The 24180-nt window shown below is 45.3% G+C and overlaps 2 protein-coding genes across 2 annotated transcripts in view; one reads left to right on the top strand and one right to left on the bottom strand.

The window, feature by feature from the left end:
- The window catches only part of LOC126295232 (uncharacterized), a 150419-nt gene extending 136991 nt beyond the window's left edge, over positions 1-13428 (top strand). The window contains exons 5-6 of the mRNA XM_049987582.1: positions 2383-2591; positions 10424-13428. Of these exons, the coding sequence (XP_049843539.1) occupies positions 2383-2591; positions 10424-10685 (471 nt within the window). The 3' untranslated portion in view covers positions 10686-13428. The remainder of the gene's footprint in view (positions 1-2382; positions 2592-10423) is intronic.
- LOC126295230 (uncharacterized) overlaps positions 1-24180 on the bottom strand; it is a 2305622-nt gene that overhangs the window by 416314 nt on the left and 1865128 nt on the right. The window lies entirely within an intron of this gene.

Genomic DNA, 24180 nt, shown 5'->3' with positions numbered 1-24180 from the left:
TGGGCACAACAGTGTATGGGCACAACAGTGTATGGGCACAACAGTGTATGGGCACAACAGTGTATGGGCACAACAGTGTATGGGCACAACAGTGTATGGGCACAACAGTGTATGGGCACAACAGTGTATGGGCACAACAGTGTATGGGCACAACAGTGTATGGGCACAACAGTGTATGGGCACAACAGTGTATGGGCACAACAGTGTATGGGCACAACAGTGTATGGGCACAACAGTGTATGGGCACAACAGTGTATGGGCACAACAGTGTATGGGCACAACAGTGTATGGGCACAACAGTGTATGGGCAGAACAGTGTATGGGCAGAACAGTGTATGGGCAGAACAGTGTATGGGCAGAACAGTGTATGGGCAGAACAGTGTATGGGCAGAACAGTGTATGGGCAGAACAGTGTATGGGCAGAACAGTGTATGGGCAGAACAGTGTATGGGCAGAACAGTGTATGGGCAGAACAGTGTATGGGCAAATATCTATTAGGAACATTATGTACGTAGATTGTGGACAGTTGGGAATGTGGGTCTCACGGCGAGCGTGCAAGGGATAAGTCCCTGCACTCGCGCTATTCATCTGTGCCCTCGGTGACTCATGTAAGCAGGAGATCCCGGGTTCGAGTCCAGGTCGCGGCACACATTTTCAGCTGCCGCCATTGAGGTATATCAACAACACGTGTCGGCCACTGAGGGTTTTCATTAATTTTCACTCAGTTAATAATTGTATGAGATACTGAATATCAAAGTTTTCTTGTCCGTGGAAGCCAGTATATAGGCGACCTGCAACTGGATCCGTGTGACTGTTTTAGCCACTTGTTAATATACACTAGTGGCCATTAAAATTGCTACACAAAGAAGAAATGCTGATAAACAGGTATTCATTGAAAAAATGTATTACACTACAACTCACTTGTGATAACATTTTCACGCAATTTGGGTGCATACATCCTGAGAAATCAGAACCCAGAACAACCACAGCTGGCCGTAATAACGGCCTTGATACGCCTGGTCATTGAGTCAAACGGAGGTTGGATGGCGTGTACAGGTACAGCTGCAGATGCACCTTCAACACGATACCACAGTACATCAAAAGTAGTGACTGGTGTATTGTCACGAGCCAGTTGCTCGGCCACCATTGACCAGACTTTTTCAATTGGTGAGAGATTTGGAGAATATGCTGGCCAGTGCAGCAGTCGAACATCTTCTGTATCCAGAAAGGGCCGTACAGGGCCTGCAGCGTGCGGTCGTGCATTATCCTGCTCAAATGTAGGTTTTCGCAGGGATCGAATGAAGGGTAGAGCCATGGGTCGTAACACATCTGAAATGCAACGTCCACTGTTCAAAGTGCCGTCAAAGCGAGCAAGAGGTGACCGAGACGTGTAACTGATGGCACCCCGTACCATCACGCCAGGTGATACTCCAGCATGGCGATGAGGAAGATACGCTTCCAATGTGCATTCACCGCGATGTCACCAAACACGGATGAGACCATCATGATGCTGTAAACAGAACCTGGATTCATCCGAAGAATGACGTTTTGCCATTCGTGTAATGAGGTTCGTGGTCGAGTACACCATCGCAGGCGCTCCTGTCTGTGACGCAGCGTCAAGCGTAACCGCAGCCACGGTCTCCGAGCTGATAGTCCGTGTTGCTGCAAACGTCGTCGAACTGTTCGTGGAGATGGTTGAGGTCTTGCAAACGTCCCCAACTGTTGACTCAGGGATCGAGACATGGCTGCACGATCCGTTACAGCCGTGCGGATAGCATGCCTATCATCCCTGCTGCTAGTGATACGAGGCCGTCGGAATCCAGCACGACGTTCCGTATTACCCTCCTGAACCCATTCTGCTAACAGTCATTGGATCTCGACCAACGCGTGCAGCAATGTCGCGATACGATAAACCGCAATCGCGATAGGCTGCAATCCGACCTTTATCAAAGTCGGAAACGTGATGGTTCCCATTTCTCCTCCTCACACTTGGCATCACAACCACGTTTCACCAGGCGAAGCCGGTGAACTGCTGTTTGTGTATGAGAAATCGGTTGGTAACTCTCCTCATGTCAGCACGTTGTAGGTGTCGCCACCGGCGCCAACCTCGTGTGAATGCTCTGAAAAGCTAATCATTTGCATATAACACCATCTTCTTCCTGTCGTTAAAATTTCACGTCTGTAGCAAGTCATCTTCGTGTTGTAGCAATTTTAATGGCCAGTAGTGTATAAGTAGGTTGTGTGCTACGAGTATAGCCCAATACATTTTCAAATATGGAGTGTTCCAAAAGGCTAGTAAGTAGCAGTTCTGTTTGGAACACAATGTTGCCAACTAAGAGAGGAAGCTGTTTACGCAATCTTGATTTTTTTTTTCCCGAACAGTTGAGGGGCCTGAAGCTGCCTCCGGGCGGCGACGTGGTGGTGGGGCAAGAGTACACGGACCAGGAGAAGGGCCTCGACGACGGCATCGAGGGAGAGCTGTTCGGCTTCAACCTGCTGGCCACGCCCCCACAGCCAGCGCCCCGCTACCCTTTCAGGGGATTCGCCCGGAGGAGGAGGGGGGCTGCACCTGAGGATGGCGGCGGCGACAGGTGCGAAACATCTGCCGTGGTGAAGTAACTGTCAGCTGGTGGCCGGGTCTCCAGCAGGCTGACAAATATTCTGTTGTCTCCTCTATCTGCCTGCCTGTCTGCCAGTCTCTCCTGCTTTCAATATCATACTCACTTTCTCTCTCTTCCCCCCTCCCCTATCTCTCTCTCATTCACTCTCTCTAAGTCTTTTAATATTTCTCTCAAACTTTCCTATTCTCTCAACTTTCTTAATCTTTCTCTTTCACTCTTTTACTCTCTCTATCATTCTCTCAAATTGTTTTTTATTTCTGTCTCACACTCTTCTAATTTTTCCAATGCACTCTCCGAGCCTATTTCAGTTTTTGCCTCACTCATAAGGCACTAGCGTGGCCCTCTTCGATTTTTTTCATAGCTGAAGGATTTGAAAGGCATCAATGTCAAAGCAGTAGCATGCAATTCTTATACAAAAAAAAATCAGGTTAGAAAATTTAAGTTGTCTGAGCATTATTGAGTATAAAATTTTTCATTACATTTAACGTCACTGCTCGTAATAACACATAAGATCACTTCCTCTACTGATTTCTTTTAGTATACACTATCCAACAAATGTACAGGCAATGCAGTATTGCAGTGCCTGTATTACTCCGAATTATGATGCAGCGTTCCTTCAGACATGCTATATCGTATTTATCCGCCGACACTGGGCGAGCGACTTTCGAGTAAAATGTCTCCCACGTACGGCAACACCCGGGTTCGAGTCCCGGTCAGGCACAAATTTTCACTGTCGTCATTTCACTATACAGCTGATGGTTGTCAATTTCCGCAACTGTGGATACATTTTAAACTCCTGGAAATTGAAATAAGAACACCGTGAATTCATTGTCCCAGGAAGAGGAAACTTTATTGACGCATTCCTGGGGTCAGATACATCACATGATCACACTAACAGAACCACAGGCACATACACACAGGCAACAGAGCATGCACAATGTCGGCACTAGTACAGTGTATATCCACCTTTCGCAGCAATGCAGGCTGCTATTCTCCCATGGAGACGATCGTAGAGATGCTGGATGTAGTCCTGTGGAACGGCTTGCCATGCCATTTCCACCTGGCGCCTCAGTTGGACCAGCGTTCGTGCTGGACGTGCAGACCGCGTGAGACGACGCTTCATCCAGTCCCAAACATGCTCAATGGGGGACAGATCCGGAGATCTTGCTGGCCAGGGTAGTTGACTTACACCTTCTACAGCACGTCAGGTGGCACGGGATACATGCGGACGTGCATTGTCCTGTTGGAACAGCAAGTTCCCTTGCCGGTCTAGGAATGGTAGAACGATGGGTTCAATGACGGGTTGGATGTACCGTGCACTATTCAGTGTCCCCTCGACGATCACCAGAGGTGTACGGCCAGTGTAGGAGATCGCTCCCCACACCATGATGCCGGGTGTTGGCTCTGTGTGCCTCGGTCGTATGCAGTCCTGATTGTGGCGCTCACCTGCACGGCGCCAAACACGCATACGACCATCATTGGCACCAAGGCAGAAGCGACTCTCATCGCTGAAGACGACACGTCTCCATTCGTCCCTCCATTCACGCCTGTCGCGACACCACTGGAGGCGGGCTGCACGATGTTGGGGCGTGAGCGGAAGACGGCCTAACGGTGTGCTGGACCGTAGCCCAGCTTCATGGAGACGGTTGCGAATGGTCCTCGCCGATACCCCAGGAGCAACAGTGTCCCTAATTTGCTGGGAAGTGGCGGTGTGGTCCCCTACGGAACTGCGTAGTATCCTACGGTCTTGGCGTGCATCCGTGCGTCGCTGCGGTCCGGTCCCAGGTCGACGGGCACGTGCACCTTCCGCCGACCACTGGCGACAACATCGATGTACTGTGGAGACCTCACGCCCCACGTGTTGAGCAATTCGGCGGTACGTCCACCCGGCCTCCCGCATGCCCACTATATGCCCTCGCTCAAAGTCCGTCAACTGCACATACGGTTCACGTCCACGCTGTCGCGGCATGCTACCAGTGTTAAAGACTGCGATGGAGCTCCGTATGCCACGGCAAACTGGCTGACACTGACGGCGGCGGTGCACAAATGCTGCGCAGCTAGCGCCATTCGACGGCCAACACCGCGGTTCCTGGTGTGTCCGCTGTGCCGTGCGTGTGATCATTGCTTGTACAGCCCTCTCGCAGTGTCCGGAGCAAGTATGGTGGGTCTGACACACCGGTGTCAATGTGTTCTTTTTTCCATTTCCAGGAGTGTATGTAATATATTGTTTTATTGTTCCAAGAAAAATTGATTTGAAATATAAATTACGCAATCCCAAAAGAAACTTACTCTGAAGGATAATTTCATTACAAAATAAAATTCCATCGTGACATGGTGTTACAGCAACCGGTTTAAAAGAGTTTCAGAAGAAAAGCAGTCTCGGTTGCGAAAATTATTTAATATCAATGACGCGTTTCACCGTTTTGGGGCATCATCAGATTGTCTAAAGAAACAAGGAACCAATCAATCAGATACAAATCAAGGAAAGACAACGTGAACTGAAAGTAATAAAAACTTATGTACAGTAGCTCGATACGTGACCCGTGAGTCATAAAATCGCATATAATGTAAAATAGACACCAAGGTAACCGGATATAGGAACCATCCATCACGAAACGTCTAAACCGTGAAGTGGCCCTAGTGAACGGAGACAAACAGCCAGAATAAGAGCGAGAAAGTACAAATATGTGGCGGAAAAATTTTCCACCGTTATCGTCTGTTACCTCACGCACACCAGCCGTGACAGTACAAGATAGGACCACGCCTACAAAATCGCGGTAAAAGCCGCGCACGGCATAACGTATGTATTGGCGCGCCCACAAACATTGCTACGAAAAACTGAGATACAGGTGTCGCGTGTAGTGATCGGCTTAAAGCACTTTTCTTCTATAAACACAAATATGTAAAAGTAGTAAGAAAAATGTCAGCAGCTAGCGGTCTCGCTTCCCGATCACGGGGTCCCGGGTTCGATTCCCGGCGGGGTCCAGAATTTTTCACCTGCCCCGAGATGACTGGGTGTTGTTGTGTCGTCTTCGTCATCATCATTCATCCCCATTACGGTCGGAGGAAGGCAACGGCAAACCACCTCAGCTAGGACCTTGCCTAGTACAGCGGAGCGGGTCTCCCGCATCGTCCCCTACTCTTTGTCAAGAAGCATGTGTAACATTACGAGTCAAGATAGCTGTAACGGAACTTGAATAGCGTAAAGTTATCGTTAAAAACGCACGCCGCGCGATTTGTTACGATTTGGTCGGTCATAATAATAGTAACATGCTTTTGAATACAATTAAAATATAACGGCGATACCTGTTTAGTGTTATTGGAAATAATATGTAGTAAATTTATGAGTAAGATAGCCGATCCTATAAGAAGAGGTAAAACTGGGCATATTAAGGTGTTTTGCTTTATATCGACTAATCCGATGATACGGCGTCTTTTTTTTTCGTTTACTCTTAGAGAGAAAAAAGAAACAAGTAAAGAAGTGCTAATTGTGCGTTGTGAAAAATATAGGGGCGAATTTTAAATAGCTGCAGTGTATAATCAGACTAACAAATGGACATTCAGTTACGAAAAATAGCGGATAGCGAAGTGTGGTCATTAAACTGAGTACACAACAGGGCGGTCAATTCCGGGATAAATCTATACGCATCTCACGAGGGACGCGGTATTTAGACCTTTTTATTATTATTATTATTATTATTATTATTATTATTATTATTATTATATCGCGGAGAGCGGGCTTCAATTTATAAAAAGGAGAAAAGTTGTACCATTATCATTGACTGTAGGTGTCAAGCAACCAAAATTGTTCATCAAAGGGTTTCGGTGAATGAGTGGTGAATGCGAAATGAAACTGTGAACAAAGTTAAGTTAAGTAAAACAGTTTGGTCGTATCTGTTATTATTCCATAAACTGTAACAGTTCTTCTCGTTGTACGAAGCCTTTATAGACGATCGTTAAGACAATTTGTTTAGAAGGGATTTCGTTACGAGTTAAGTTTTGGGGACCTGGTCAAGAGGGGACAGTTCGTAGATCCTAACTACTGCAGCTATCCTGGAATCAGGTGCTGCCGTGACCGTTGTGTGTTGTCAACGGCGTAAGGTCCTCATATCTCATGCTGTAAGATCGACGCGCCTTTCCTCCTGGTATAACGGTGTCTCTCGGCAACAGCGACAGCGCAGACGACGAACGAAGATACGGTCTCCCGCATCGCTCCCCTACTCTTTGTCAAGAAGCATCGGACTTCATTTCCGTTCAAGTAAGTAAAATGCAAGTAATCAAACCACTGCAGACACACAAAACCCTAGAATAAAATAAAAGTAGTCCCATATAAAGCACAAAGAATAGGTAAAATGACTACACGAAAAACAAGTAATGAAGAAATGTCAATACAATTCCATAACGCGGAGTAAAACAGCTAAATTTTGGAGTAAATTCTTAGGGTATGCATTCTGATACCAGGATCAGGAACAGTGTTACGCATTGCGAACAAGGGTCTAAATACTCTTAGTCGTTAAAATAAAGAAACATAAACAGTCAAGTGGCTCCACGCACTATAGTGCTTAACATCTTAGGTCATCAGTCCCCTAGACTTAGAGCCACTTAAACCTAACTAACCTTGAGGTTCGCCGATGACAGTGTTATTCTGTCAGAGACAGCAAGGAACTTGGAAGAGCAGTTGAAAGGAATGGACAGTTTATTGAAAGGAGGATATAAGATAAACGTCAAAAAAAGCAAAACGAGGATAATGGAATGTAGTCGAATTAAGTCGGGTGCTGCTGAGGGAATTAGATTAGGAAATGAGACGCTTAAAGTAGTAAAGGAGTTTTGCTATTTAGGGAGCAAAATAACTGATGGTGGTCGAAGTAGAGAGGATATAAAATGTAGACTGGTAATGGCAAGGAAAGCATTTCTGAAGAAGAGAAATTTGTTAATATCGAGTATAGATTTAAATGTCAGGAAGTCGTTTCTGAAAGTATTTGTATGGAGTGTAGCCATGTATGGAAGAGAAACGTGGACGATAAATAGTTTGGACAAGAAGAGAATAGAAGCTCTCGAACTGTGGTGCTACAGAAGAATGCTGAAGATAAGGTGGATAGATCACGTAACTAATGAGGAGGTATTGAATAGAATTGGGGAGAAGAGGAGTTTGTGGCACAACTTGAGAAGAAGAAGGGATCGGTTGGTAGGACATGTTCTGAGGCATCAAGGGATCACCAATTTAGTATTGTAGGGCAACGTGGAGGGTAAAAGTCGTAGAGGGAGACCAAGAGATGAATACACTAAGCAGATTCAGAAGGACGTAGGTTGGAGGAAGTACTGGGAGATGAAGCAGCTCGCACAGGACTGAAGACCACAACAACAACAACCTAAGGACATCACACACAACCATGCCCCGGGCAGGATTCCAACCTGCTACCGTACCAGCCGCGAAGTCCCGGAAGCGCCTAGACCCCCTCGGCCACAGCAGCCTGCAGGAAACATAACTTGAGAAGTAAAGTCATCTACAATAAGTAAGTTCATTCAAAAGCCCCCTTTAAAATACGGTTCCCCACATTCACACACAACGTTCTACAGAGTGTGGACATTTTGCTTAGGTTTGCTCGGTCACCACATCTGTCTTCGGTGGAGCACATACAGCACGTCATCGGACGACCATTCCAGCATCATTCACAACCACCATTAACAGTCACTGTACTGACCGACCAAGTGCAACAGGCATCGAATTCCATCCCAAAAACGAACATCTGGCACCCGTACAACACAATGAATGCCCTTTTGCATGCTTACATGCAATATTATGGCGGTTACACATTTGCAATTGCTTAAATCGCTGTTATATTAACCCGTCATCTTGCAATGTTAGTCAGTTATAAATGTTACCCAGACAAACTTATTCCCCAAATTCCATTAAATTACGAGTGTGAATCAAATGAAAACCTTAAATTTTGTAATAACAAATCGAAATTTTGCGCCGTTGTCCTCTGAGTTGGCTAGCGCGCTACAAACATCGCGCAAAATGGCCTGTAGGTGGCAGCATAGTGCAGATGCACACATACCGTCGCAGTATCAGAATAAAAATGGCCGCCCCGCTTGCGACTTGCACCACAGAAGAAGAGCGTTCTGTTGTTCGGTTTTTGCGTACAACAGTTACAACAATCGCAGACCTGCATTTTGAGTGTCTTCCTCATCCACCATACTCACCAGACCTTGCCCTAAGTGATTTCCGTATCTTTGGACCACTAAAAGACGCAATGGTAGGAAAGACGTTCCGTTCTGATGAAGAGGTACGCCACGCGGTGCACGAGTGGTTGAGCGGACCACCAAAAGAATTTTTTTCTATAGGATTTTATGCACTCTGTAAGCGCTGGAGAACTTGCATGGAGCATCGGGGAGATTATGTTGAAACGTGATACAGCTTTGTACCAATTCTGCACAACAAATAATATTTAAAAAATATATTTCAGGTTTTCATTTGTCTCACCCTCGTACATTAAATATTTTTCTCGGTATTTTTCCGGCAGTGTATATGCTCATACTGTACAAAAGAACTTTTACTATTTCTGGGCAGGCCGGTGTGGCCGTGCGGTTCTAGGCGCTTCGATCTGGAACCGCGTGACCGCTCCAGTCGCAAGTTCAAATCCTGCCTCGGGCATGGATGTGTGTGATGTCCTTAGGTTAGGTAGGTTTAAGTAGTTCTAAGTTCTAGGGGACTGATGACCACAAACGTCAAGTCCCATAGTGCTCAGAGCTATTTGAACCATTTTTTTTTTTACTATTTCCTTTGTACTTCACCTCTGTTACCCCTATTTCCAATTTTCTCTATTTCTTTTCTACTTCCACTTGTTGCCTTTTACTTTTCCATACCTACCCTCCGCATATCGCATATCTCTCTCTCTCTCTCTCTCTCTCTCTCTCTCTCTCTCTCCCTCTCGCTCCCCCAGACGTGTGTGTGTACGTTTGCTCTACTCCTACTTCCAGTTTCCTCTATTTCTCTTCTACTACCTCTTGGTGTCTTCTACCCTTTCCATATATATTCTCTCTCTCTCTCTCTCTCTCTCTCTCTCTCTCTCTCTCTCTCTCTCTCTCTCTCTCTCTCTCTCTCTCCCTCTCGCTCCCCCAGACGTGTGTGTGTACGTTTGCTCTACTCCTACTTCCAGTTTCCTCTATTTCTCTTCTACTACCTCTTGGTGTCTTCTACCCTTTCCATATATATTCTCTCTCTCTCTCTCTCTCTCTCTCTCTCTCTCTCTCTCTCTCTCTCTCTCTCTCTCTCCCTCCCTTGCTCTACCCCTACTTCCAATTTCCTCTATATCTGTTCTACTGCCACTTGTTGTCTTCTCCCATTTGCATACATATCCTCCATTTCTCTCTCTCTCTCTCTCTCTCTCTCTCTCTCTCTCTCTCTCTCTCTCTCTCTCTCTCTCTCTCTCGCTCCCCCAGACGTGTGTGTGTACGTTTGCTCTACTCCTAGTTCCAGTTTCCTCTATTTCTCTTCTACTACCTCTTGGTTGTCTTCTACCCTTTCCATACGAATCCTCCATCTCTCTCTCTCTCTCTCTCTCTCTCTCTCTCTCTCTCTCTCTCTCTCTCTCTCTCCCTCCCTTGCTCTACCCCTACTTCCAATTTCCTCTATATCTGTTCTACTGCCACTTGTTGTCTTCTCCCATTTGCATACATATCCTCCATTTCTCTCTCTCTCTCTCTCTCTCTCTCTCTCTCTCTCTCTCTCCAGATGTGTGTCTGTATATTTTCCCCAGAACAAGTGCCGCAACACTGTAACATTTGGTTCGTTTTGGCAGCCCACTGCGCCGCCGCCGGCAGCCCTTCCCGTGGTACAGGCGGTACCCCTCCAGGCCTCCGGGCCGCATCTCCAGCTCCAGCCGGGCGTTCCAGGCGGCTGCGGCGCGCCTCGTGCACTCAGGCTTCGAGCGGTGCGCGCAGGGCCGCGGTTCGATCCCGGACGCGGGGCTGCCACTACTGGTGGCGTGGGCGCGCTCCCCGGTCAAGGTGTTCGGCGGTGCCGTCCTCCTTCCAGCCAGGCCCGTCTGCGGACACTTCTGAGGGACCGGAGACCAGCTGACACCCGAGAAACACTCTCAGATTTGTACAGGTCCTTGCATCGTGTGTCCATCAAACATCCAGCAATAGACACGTGAGGATCTCTACTGTCGACAAGAGATCGGGTCTATCGTTGGCAGATGGAAGTATCAGAGCACCACACTCCACGGAGACAAATGTCGCTCTCAGTTTTCTAATCCGCTAGTGGTCACTCGAGGATACGGCAGGGTACTGATCCCAGGACCATGTCTCACATTACGGGGTAAAACACTATCTGCCACAAACTGTCTCCCACACGTCGGTACAGACTCAGGGTGTGATGCTTGTTTGGTTCGGATATCACAGTTCGCAAGCGCATTGTGCACGAAAAGCATAGGTTCAGGACTCATTCGTATAACTTCAACACACACACACACACACACACACGCACACACGCACACATACACAGGGTGGTCAGAAACGCTGAAACGCTTGTGAAGGTTTGGTTTGCGGTGTAGGTTGTACTGAGAAATTATTGTTCAGAAAAAAATGGATACGTTACACCGTCTCCGTGTTAAATTAGCATTGAAGTCACCCAGTCAGGCCTTTGACTGTCCACCAGACAGGGTGTCGCCAAACGTGTCCTTCGTTTAAAATTCCAAATAAAAATCATCACTGTTAACAGTCTGCAAGTGATGATCGAAGGGATCGACGTGTTGAAAAGAAGTCTACGGATACCAGAGTCACTTCGCTGGTACCTATTTCGACTGTCAAGGGTCAAGGTGCCTGAAGATGGCGTAATATAACGCTGAAACTCGCAGAACAAATAAAATAAAACTCGAAATTTAGACGGCTGGAGGTATTTCGATTTGACATTTTATACTAAACAGTCGAGGCTCCGCGACCACCTTGTGTATGAAGGTGGGCTTACAGAGACTGTTCTTCGTTTGGTTGGCCTAAAACCGAACAAGAGAGCGATGAAAAAATGGAATACGGTACGGTAGTAGTAATCGAACCGGAGACAAAGGATGAGCAGTTTCGTGCGCTATCATCTACACTGTGAGAACAACTGACATTAATTCTACATGGTGGGCCGCTTGAATTCGCGCGCGCAACGCTAACCTCAGTTTTAATTAACTCGGACATGCTGCAACGTATCAAAATTTTTTTTCTTAACATCTACATGGATACTCTGCAAATCACATTTAAGTGCCTGGCACACGATTCACCGAACCTTCACATTTCTCTATTATTCCAATCTCGTATAGCGCGCGGAAAGAACGAACACCTAAATCTTTCCGTGCGAGCTCTGATTTCTCTTATTTTATCGTGGTCAGCGTCAGCAAAATATTTTCGCATTCGGAGGAGTAAGTTGGTGACCGAAATTTCGTGAGAAGACTACACCACAACGAAGAAAACATTTCTTTTAATGATGTGCACCCCAAATCCTGTATCATTTCTGTGACACTCTCTCCCATATTTCGCGATAATACAAAACGTGCTGCCCTTCTTTGAACTTTTTCGATGTACCCCGTCAGTGCTATCTGGTAAGGATCGCACAGCGCGCAGCATTATTCTAAAAGAGGACGGACAAGCGTAGTGTAGGCAGTCTCCTTAGTAGGTCTGTTACATTTCCTAAGTGTCCTGCCGACAAAACGCAATCTTTAGTCAGCCTTGCTCACGACCTTTTCTGTGTGTTCTCTCCGATTCAAGCTGTTCGTAATTGTAATTCCTAGGTATTTAGTTGAATTTACGGCGTTTAGATTTGACTGATTTATCGTGTAACCGAACTGTAACTGATTTATTTTAGCACTCATGTGTATGACCTGGCACTTTTCGGTATTTAGGGTCAACTGGCAATTTTCGCACCATACAGATATCTTTTCTAAATCGTTTTGTCATTTGTTTTGATCTTCTGATGACTTTACCAGCCGATAAACGACGGCGTCATCTGCAAACAACCTAAGATGCTGGCTGACATTGTCTCGAAAATCGTTTGTGTAGGTAAGGAACAGCAAAGGGCCTATAACACTAACCTGGGGAACAATTATTTCTCAACACAATGTACCCTACAAGACCCTCACAAGCTCTTCAGACTGTTTTGATAACCCAGTATCTATGCGGTAAACAAAATTGTTAGAGTGACTATTCAAGAAATCTATAATCGTGTTCCGTTTACAGGTCTACAACAGTACAACACCTTGTACGTCTTGAACGATGGATGGTAACAGCTTAGGAGATGTACGGCAGAACGCTGATGACTGGACATGGAACACATGGTCTGCCGGGAGATCCTTTGGGTGACAACAGAAGTCATCAACTGATTCAGATCTTGACCGTCTCACTTAACAACGTTGTAGCTACAGTCGCTCCATTAGAAAAATAATACCTTCGCATGGTTACCGCCACATACTGTAAACGTCAAGGTGGAAATAACTTCGTGGTGTAAGCAAGGTCGAAATAATCTGCAAGCCAACTAAAGCTGTAACATTTACTTCCAGCGCAGGAAGCATCGATATGAAGTCTTAACGCCAGATATAATGACAACGCATAACACATATCGACGAAATATTGACTCCTATGTAAACTGCTTTTTTCCTAGTGTAAACTATTATTGTACAATATGACTTTTGTTATCTGTTTATTTATGTATCTGTTTGCACAGTCTTGTATATGTATTAAAAATTGCATGCAATGTCTTTTTATGTAGCACATATAATGTTAAAACTAGAATATAAATTAAGTAAAATAAACAGGTTTTTCTGTTGTTGTTGTTGCTGCTGCTTCTTTTCTCCCGTGGTGAAAATATTAATATACTTCATTTTCTTATAGTGCCACAGATAAAAGCAAGTATGTAAGCTGCGAAAAAAATACAGAATTCCTGGGAAGCTAATACTCTATTATAATCATCTACATTTACACAGACACTCCGCAAGCTACCGAATGGTGCGTGGCGGAGGGTATTCTGTACCACTAATAGTCATTCCCTCCCCTGTTCCACTAGCAAATAGAAACGACTGTCCATACGATTCCGTATGACCCCACAATTCGTCGTATCCTATCTTCGTCGTCCCTACGTGCAATGTATGTAGGCGGCAGTAGAATCTTCGGCAGTCAGCTTCAGATGCCGATTCTCTAAATTTTCTCGGTAGTGATTCTCGAAAATAACGTCGCCTTCTCTCCAGGGATTACCATTTGATCTAGGCGCGCAGTTGGGAACCGTGCGACGGCTACGGTCGCAGGTTCGAATCCTGCCTCGGGCATGGATGTGTGTGATGTCCTTAGGTTAGTTAGGTTTAAGTAGTTCTAAGTTCTAGATGACTGATGACCACAGCGGTTGAGTCCCATAGTGCTCAGAGCCATTTGAACCATTCCCATTTGAGTTCTTGAAGCATCTCCGTAACACTTACGTGTTGTTCGAAACTACCGGTAAAAAATCTTGCAGCACGCCTCTGAATTGCTTCGATGTCTTCCTTCAATGCGACCTCGTACGTATTCCAAACACTCGAACAGTACTCAAGAATAGGTCGCACCAGCGTCCTATATGCGGTCTCCTTTACAGGTGAACCACTCTTTCCTAAAATTCTCCCAATAAACCGAAGTCGACCATTCCCATTTCCTACGACATTTCTCACGTGCCCGTTCTACCTCATATCGCTTTGCAACGTTGCGCTCAGATATTTAAACCACTTGTCTGTGTCACACACTTGTCTAGGTCACCCAGGACACATGCTCTTCCTAGTCGTAACACGACTGGGGTGTGGCTACAGCGTACATCTACACATACAGTCAAACTCTGCAAACCAGTCTGAAGTGCACGGCAGAGGATACTTAGTATTGTCCCACGTGTTAAGATTTCATATCGCGTATGCAGCACGCGAAGAATGACTGCTTGGACCGTCTGTACTAGATTCTTCGATCAATAACAGTTCTCGAAACTTTGTAAGTAGGATTTCACGTCTGTCTTAGAGCGCGTGGCACTTCACGTTTTTTTTTATTTTTTTTTTAGCATCTCTGTGGCACCCTCCCATGGGTCAAACAAGCCTGTAACTATTTGTTCTGCTCTTGTCTATACACGCTGAATATCAGCTGTTCGTCCCGTTTGGCATGGACCTCACACATTTCAGCAATAAGAGTATTCTAGCACGAGTCGCAAGAGTGATTTGTAAACAATCTCCTTTTTAGACCGAACCCCTTTTACAACTATTCTGCCAACGAACCGAAGTCTACCATCTGCTTTACCTGATGCTATGTGACCGTTCCATTTCATATCCGTGAAACATGTGACATCCAGGTTTTTGTATCAGTCTATCGATTCCAGTTGTGATCCACTAATATTGCAATCAAAGGGTATTGCTTATCAACTGAAGACATGAAGTCAATAAATGAGTCCGCAATCATTTTATTTTTGGCATTGTTATTTTCACAAGTCCGTCTTCATCACACTGATTTCTTTACACTTTATGACCGGTTTTGGCTTACCGCTATCTTCAGACCCAATGTAAATATAAAAATTGTGTAAGCGACCAGGTTCAGTTACTTACGACTAAATCTATACAGTATTACTGATGCATGAAGTATAAAAATATAAAATATTTATAGGCATATATAGCAGCCGTACATACCCCTAAAATATTCTGATAAAAATCATAAAGTTAAATGTGTGAGTACATGGTACATTCTGATAATACTCAGATTGCCTCACGTATTTACACAAGAACCTACTCGCAGCAGAGGGCACTTTAGCTAGAGTACATAGTAAACCAGTGTCGCCAATATAAAAATTAAAATTCAGTTGTCTTTAGTTAAAAAGAGTCTGACATTAAAAACATATGCTGATACGTGAAATTGGACTCATACTTGAAACCCATATAAAGCATAAATACTATACAATACAGCCCTGAGCCTGGTTAGGTAACATACAATCTTTTATGAATGCCGAAAGCACTCTTATTTTGATTATATGTATGTTCTCTAAAACGGGTACACGTTTAGACAGAGAAAGACATTCGGTAGGACGTATAGATAGTAATATGAAAGTGTTGCATAGGGCGTCAAAGGGACAGTTAATGAACCTGCTCGAAGAAATGGAGCTTTATGTGCACAGAAAACCACTGGAATTACTGCTGAATGAACAGAGCGACTTTAACCTGTATGCTTACTTTGATGTATTCAGAGATCTACCAGTCTGAATAGCGTAGCCGAAACGGGTAAGCGACCGCTACGGTCGCAGGTACGAATCCTGCCTCGGACATAGATGTGTGTGATGTCCTTAGGTTAGTTAGGTTTAAGTAGTTCTAAGTTCTAGGGGAATGATGACCTCAGATGTTAAGTCGCATAGTGCTCAGAGCCATTTGAACCATTTTTTTAACCGGTAATAGAGTGTATATGAATCTGTGTGATCAAGACGGAATTGTGTAAATAAATGTGTCAAAAAGGGCATTACACTTAAACGTTTTGTGAGCCCATAATTCTGAAGATTTAAAACATGTTACTAGTATTTCAAATCATCTTAGATTATTTATGCAGCTTCATCCGGACAGTAGCTCCTTATATTAACACGGTCCGTGAGGTCATTAATGAACAGCGAGGCTTCCGGCATACTTTCCTGGGGCACATCTGAACTTACTTCTCGATCTGTCGATGACTCTCCATCCAAGATAACTGAAGCTGCATCCTCCCTACCATGAAATCCTCAATCCAGTCGCGTCATCATGATAACTGGTACGCCACACGAATGCAGTACATTTATAATATGTAATGAAGGTCACTGCATAAAACAAAAATATATCGAGTAAATATTAATATCTGGTTGACTAAACCATTCCACCGCTAATGCATTGGCATTCATAAAGTCATCCCAGGTGCCCTTGCAGCATGGTAGGACGCACTTCCCTCCCAAATGTCTGATAGAATGCTTCAGCACACCGCAGTCACCGTTCTGAGACTCCACAATGCGGAATTTATTCAGTGCTTCGACGGCCCAGTATCAAAGTTGTATTCTCGAAGCATTCGCGTCCTTGCTGATGTGCCATGCGTTGGCAGTTCTTGTTCCAGATATCTCTTACTTTGGTTTTACTTGTTGAGCATACAGTAGTGAAGGCTGTTTCGAACGTAAATCACATACGTCGTCATGATGGGTAGTTCCTTATTCTCTTGTGTATTTTGGTAGTCTGTAAGTAGGGTCTCAGTTCTGCAAATCTGTAGCGGGTAGATATTGGTTAGCAGGAGAAGACGGCAGACAGGAGTCGTCTGATTGTAGCTATAATCATGCGCATCGTGTTGTTAAGCCGGGCATTTATGAGGCTGGAATGGCAGCTATTACACCACACCAAACCACCATACTATATGACCCAAAAAAACTGTGCAAGAACCTATGAACACAAGATCTACATTTAAGCTCCGCAGGTTGTGCCACATAGCCTCTGGATGATGTTATTGCGAGCTTTTATCTTGGCTGATGTGTTTCGTAGATGTTTCATATGTTGATGTTGATGTTGTTGTTGTTGTTGTTGTTGTGTTCTTCAGTCCTGAGACTGGTTTGATGGAGCTCTCCATGCTACTCTATCCTGCGGAAGCTTCTTCATCTCCCAGTACTTACTGCAGCCTACATTCTTCTGAATCTGCTTAGTGTATTCATCTCTTGGTATCCTTCTACGATTTTTACCCTCCACGCTGCCCTCCAATGCTAAATTTGTGATCCCTTGATGCCTCAGAACATGTCCTACCAACCGATCCCTTCTTCTGGCCAAGTTGTGCCACAAACTCCTCTTCTCCCCAATTCTATTCAATACCTCATCATCAGTTATGTGGTGTACGCATCTAATCTGCAGCATTCCTCTGTAGCACCTCATTTCGAAAGCTTCAATGCTCTTCTTGTCCAAACTATTTATCGTCCATGTTTCACTTCCATACACGGCTACACACCATACAAATACTTTCAGAAACGTCTTCCTGACACTTAAATCTATACTCGATATTAACAAATTTCTCTTCTTCAGAAACGCTTTCCTTCCCATTGGCAGTCTACATTTTATATCCTCTCTACTTGGAGCATCATCAGTCATTTTGCTCCCCAAATAACAAAACTCCTTTACTACTTTAACTGCCTCATTTCCTAATCTAATTCCCTCAGCATCACCCGACTTAATTCGACTACATTCCATTATCCTCGTTTTGCTTTTGTTGATGTTCGTCTTATATCGTCCTATCAAGACACTGTCCATTCCATTCAACTGCCCTTCCGAGTCCTTTGCTGTCTCTGACAGAATTACAATGTCATCGGCGAACCTCAAAGTTTTTATTTCTTCTCCCTGGATTTTAATACCTACTCCAAATTTTTCTTTTGTTTCCTTTACTGCTTGCTCAATATACAGATTTAATAACATCGGGGAGAGGCTACAACCCTGTCTCACTCCTTTCCCAACCACTGCTTCCCTTTCATGCCCCTCGACTCTTGTAACTGCCATCTGGTTTCTGTACAAATTGTAAATAGCCTTTCGTTCCCTGTATTTTACTCCTGTCACCTTCAGAATTTGAAAGAGAGTACTCCAGTCAACATTGTCACAAGCTTTTTCTATGTCTACAAATGCTAGAAACGTAGGTTTGTCCTTCCTTAATCTAGCTTCTAAGATAAGTCGTAAGGTCAGTATTGCCTCACGTGTTCCAACATTTCTACGGAAGCCAAACTGATCTTCCCCGAGGTCAGCTTCTACTAGTTTTTCCATTCGTCTGTAAAGAATTCGTGTTAGTATTTTGCAGCTGTGACTTATTAAACTGATTGTTCGGTAATTTTCACATCTGTCAACAGCTGCTTTCTTTGGGATTGGAATTAATATATTCTTCTTGAAGTCTGAGGGTATTTCGCCTGTCTCATACATCTTGCTCACCAGATGGTAGAGTTCTGTCGTGACTGGCTCTCCCCAGGCCGTCAGTAGTTCCAATGGAATGTTGTCTACTCCGGGGGCCTTGTTTCGACTCAGGTCTTTCAGTGCTCTGTCAAACTCTTCACGCAGTACTGTATCTTCCATTTCGTCTTCATCTACATTCTCTTCCATTTCCATAATATTGTCCTCAAGTACATTGCCCTTGTATAGACTCTCTATACACTCCTTCCACCTTTCTGCTTTCCCCTCTTTGCTTAGAACTGTGTTTACATCTGAGCTCTTGATATTCATGCAAGTGGTTCTCTTTTCTCGAAAGGTCTCTTTCATTTTCCTGCAGGCAGTATCTATTTTACCCCTAGTGAGATAAGCCTCTACATCCTTAATGTTTGAGGTGTGATTGGGAAGATTTTAGAATGGATCCACTACTGCTTACTGGTTTGGCTGGCAGGTACACGGATGGTGGGGAGAAAGTCATTGTCTTGTCTTTGAACGCTCTCTGATAGAAAACAGCGTTTCCTTTATTCAGTTCGCTGTGGCACCTGGTTGAGTGCGGGTCTATTAGGGCTTTTTGCCAGATACTGTATGCGTGAAATAGGACGTAAAAATGGAGCAACGTGTTTGTGTGAAATTTGGTTTTAAAACATAGAAATTAGCTTCTGGGATTTACGAAATACACTCCTGGAAATTGAAATAACAATTCATTGTCCCAGGAAGGGGAAACTTTATTGACACATTCCTGGGGTCAGATACATCACATGATCACACTGACAGAACTACAGGCACATACACACAGGCAACAGAGCATGCACAATGTCGGCACTAGTACAGTGTATATCCACCTTTCGCAGCAATGCAGGCTGCTATTCTCCCATGGAGACGATCGTAGAGATGCTGGATGTAGTCCTGTGGAACGGCTTGCCATGCCATTTCCACCTTGCGCCTCAGTTGGACCAGCGTTCGTGCTGGACGTGCAGACCGCGTGAGACGACGCTTCATCCAGTCCCAAACATGCTCAATGGAGGACAGATCCGGAGATCTTGCTGGCCAGGGTAGTTGACTTACACCTTCTAGAGCACATTGGGTGGCACGGGATACATGCGGACGTGCATTGTCCTGTTGGAACAGCAAGTTCCCTTGCCGGTCTAGGAATGGTAGAACGATGGGTTCGATGACGGTTTGGATGTACCGCGCACTATTCAGTGTCCCCTCGACGATCACCAGAGGTGTACGGCCAGTGTAGCAGATCGCTCCCCACACCATGATGCCGGGTGTTGGCCGTGTGTGCCTCGGTCGTAAGCATTCCTGATCGTGGCGCTCACCTGCACGGCGCCAAACACGCATACGACCATCATTGGCACCAAGGCAGAAGCGACTCTCATCGCTGAAGACGACACGTCTCCATTCGTCCCTCCATTCACGCCTGTCGCGACACCACTGGAGGCGGGCTGCGCGATGTTGGGGCGTGAGCGGAAGACGGCCTAACGGTGTGCGGAACCGTAGCCCAGCTTCATGGAGACGGTTGCGAATGATCCTCGCCGATACCCCAGGAGCAACAGTGTCCATAATTTGCTGGGAAGTGGCGGTGCGGTCCCCTACGGCACTGCGTAGGATCCTACGGTCTTGGCGTGCATCCGTGCGTCGCTGCGGTCCGGTCCCAGGTCGACGGGCACGTGCACCTTCCGCCGACCACTGGCGACAACATCGATGTACTGTGGAGACCTCACGCCCCACGTGTTGAGCAATTCGGCGGTACGTCCACCCGGCCTCCCGCATGCCCACTATACGCCCTCGCTCAAAGTCCGTCAACTGCACATACGGTCCACGTCCACGCTGTCGCGGCATGCTACCGGTGTTAAAGACTGCGATGGAGCTCCGTATGCCACGGCAGACTGGCTGACACTGACGGCGGCGGTGCACAAATGCTGCGCAACTAGCGCCATTCGACGGCCAACACCGCGGTTCCTGGTGTGTCCGCTGTGCCGTGCGTGTGATCATTGCTTGTACAGCCCTCTCGCAGTGTCCGGAGCAAGTATGGTGGGTCTGACACACCGGTGTCAATGTGTTCTTTTTTCCATTTCCAGGAGTGTATTAAAAACAGCATTTGGAGATAATTGTATGAGCCACTCAAATGTTTTCGTCTGATTCAACAGATTAGAAATGGCCGCGAATCGTTTGAAGATGAACACAGTCCGGCCGTCCTTTCACCTCAAAAATGAATGAAAATGTTGTGAAAGTTCGCGACTTAGTGCGCTCTGATCGTACATTTACAGTTAGCAGATGGCTGATGAAGTTAAACTTTCGATGCAGTTCAGGCAATTATAACTATACATCTGAACAAGCGTAGAGTGTCTGCAAAATTCATTCCAAAAGTGATCGGAGACAATACCGACTATAAGAGTGCCAAAAACTGATTAATCGGACAAAAAATGACCCTGATTTGTTGAATGGGGTAATTATAGGTGACGAATCGTGGGTATATGGATATGATCCTGAAACCAAAGTGCAGTCTTCACAGTCGAAGACTCCAGGTTCACCACGACCGAAAAAAGCACGGCAAAGTCGGTCGAAGGTGAAGACAATTTCGGTGATTTTTTTCGATTCCACCGGTGTTGTGCATCAGGAATTTACGCCTGGAGGACAGACAATTAATCAGAAATATTACAAATGTGTCCGTGAGCGTTTGCGTGAAAAGGTGCAGAAGAACAGGCCTGCATTGTGGAGAGACAGGATTTGGGTGGTACACCGTGACAATGCTCTGGCTCTTCGTGCCTTCTCCATCGTTGAATTTTTGTCCAAATTCAAAATTCCTGTGCTTCCACAACAGCCATACTCCCCTGATTGGGCCCCTGAGGAATTGTGCCTGTTTCCTAAACAGAAATTTATCTCTGAAGGGGAAGCGATTTGACTCGAATGAAGACATCCAGGCAAATATGGAGAGCATCCTTAACACACTTAAGGAAAAAAATTTCCAGGAATGTTTCCAAAAGTGGAAACACCGTTGGAGTCGGTGTGTTCAGTGAGAAGGAGACTATTTGGAAGGACATGCATCACAATAGCATGTAAGTGCCACCGCTGTACAATTACAAGACCATTCTTAAGACATTCCAATCACACCTCGTAAGACAGAATACGGTCAAGTGAGATGCCAAGAAACTTGGCGTACCTGTTGTAATGGACAATATTACCACCGAATCGCTCCTTGAACTCACTGTTAGTTTGTTTTCTGTTGAGATGAAATGCACAACCCTTGCTCTTACTGGTACTGGGCTTCAGTCTGCATTTCTTCAAATATCAGCTAAGGGCCGCTAACCCCTTTGTTAGTGTTCCCTGTGACTGACCACCTCTTTTGATTGACAAGCCAGACCGATATCGTTTGCATGGCAGAATTTCCTTGACGGTGTCTTTTGGAAGGTAAGAAATATAGGGTGGTAGTACTCATCGAAACAAGAAAAATAAGTCCAAACATGAGTCTCGTCATCCATACTCTGTGAGGTAGGACCAATAAACATGGGTCCAGAAATGCGTACTTACTGCGATAAACACGTGCTTACGGGAGGTGTTCAACGTGGCGTTCAGTCATCACAATGCATCCCTTTTCCCTCCAGCGTAAGAAACGACGCACCCTTTGAAGTATACCCAGTTGTACCTGCTAGCACGCACTGAAGATGCAACCCTGTAGTGTTCCCAATTAGATGACTGGCGTGGTGTAGACCAATTGCTTTAAGTGCCCCGTAACCAAACGAGTATGGAATTGAAGTCTGAGGAACGAGCAGGATTAGGTGATAAGATGTGCTTGCCCCGCGTCGAAAAAATTGTTCATCTTTTGAAACGATCCACGAATCGATCCAATTTGTGACTCCTTCATGAGATCGGAAGTGTTGGTCAGCCAGGCCGTGCGCCATTGATCTAAGCAGGTGATAGTCAGAGGGAGCAATGTCTGGAGAATATGGCGGGTGGGGCAGGACTTGTCATTTTAACGCTTCCAAGTAAGTTATGACCTCTTATGCAACCTGGCGTTGTCGTGCTGGAAAATCACTTTATTGTGCCTCTCGCTGTACTGGGACCGTTTCTCTTTCAATGCCCTGCTCGAACGCATTAATTGCGTTCCATAACGAGCACCTGTGATTGCTTCACTCGGTTTTAACACCTCATGGTACACTACGCCGAGCTGGTCCCACCAAATGCAGAGCATGATCTTGGAGCCGTGACGTGGAAGCATGGCCGGGATATCCCCATGATTTTTTGCCTTTAGTATTATCGTAGTGAATCCATTTTTCGTCCCAGGTCACAATGCGATGCAGGAATTCTCTCGTTTTTGGTCTAAAGCACCTGTTCACAAACACAGAAATGCCGTTCAACGTCTCTCGGTTTCAGCTCACACGGGACGCAAGTTCCTTCTTTCTGAATCATGCCCATAGATCTGAGAGGTTTTGAAGTGGCTTGCTGTATCACTCCCACTAACCGTGCCAATTCTTCTCGAGTTTGACGCGAGTCTTCACTCAGCAATGTCTCCATTTCTGCATCTTCGAAAACATTCTCTCTTCCACCAGTATGCTGGTCTACGATGTTAAAATCACCGTTCTTGAAGCGTTGAAAGCACTCACGACACGTTCTTTCACTAATAGCGTCTTCACCAGACGTACTTGAGAGCGTTCGATGAAACTCAGCCGCTGTTGTCTTCGTACTGAAACAAAACAGTAGCACCTCCCGCAAATGACGAGAATTAGGCTCGTAAACTGACATTTTCAATCGAGAACAACTTCACGATGCAGGCACAAATCGACTAATGTTTGAGTGAGGTTATGTTGACCGGGGGCTAAGCAAACTGCCTGACGTCTGCGATCTGTTTCTTTCGACCGCAACTTGCAGTTGTCCCCACCTGTCGGCAAACTGCGGAAGCAAAGCTGTACACCTTGTAAGTGTTGCGTAATTCTTGTCAAATTTACCTTCTGGAATAAAATTATGCGGAGACGTCCAAGTTTATTCACTAGTTGTGCCAGTTCACAAGGGAAAATGAAAACTTTGCACCAAGACGGTGAATGCTTCACCCTAACGGTAGCTACTGTACCGTTGGTAGCACTCTATGACATTCCGGGTGGTTCGCGTAAAAATAAACAAAACACATGCTGACATAGGTAAAATAATTCCCTTACGTTACTTTATTTTTAAAGTAAAATGATTGCGAGAAAACTTACAGCTGTAAGTGGCATCTGCATAATGTCAATCGCATTTACCGCAGAAGCTTTGTTTCGGACTGACCGCATTTTCCGGAAAAGAACCGAAAGAAGTCACCACTAGCGACAGTTCAATGAAAATTGCCTTCAAAAAGAAAACTCTACTTTTCATTTTGGATGGTAATATAAACAGAACACCGTACGCTTTTCAAACAAACACTCCAAGTTTTGTTACCGCTTGTTACTACTTACATATATGAAATTAGATTTTCTGAGTTGATGTACATTGAAATAAATACACAAAAAGACCTAGCGCTGAAGACTTCAGAGTCAAAAAAATGGTTCAAACGGCTCTGAGCACTATGGGACTTAACTTCTGAGGTCATTAGTCCCCTACAAGTTAGAACTACTTAAACCTAACTAACCTAAGAATATCACATACATCCATGCCCGAGGCAA

The sequence above is a fragment of the Schistocerca gregaria genome, chromosome 11 (genome assembly GCF_023897955.1).
Source record: "Schistocerca gregaria isolate iqSchGreg1 chromosome 11, iqSchGreg1.2, whole genome shotgun sequence".
Classification (NCBI taxonomy): Eukaryota; Metazoa; Arthropoda; class Insecta; order Orthoptera; family Acrididae; genus Schistocerca; species Schistocerca gregaria.
The sequence above is the reverse complement of the archived record's forward strand: the minus strand, read 5'-3'. Positions and strand labels throughout refer to the sequence as shown.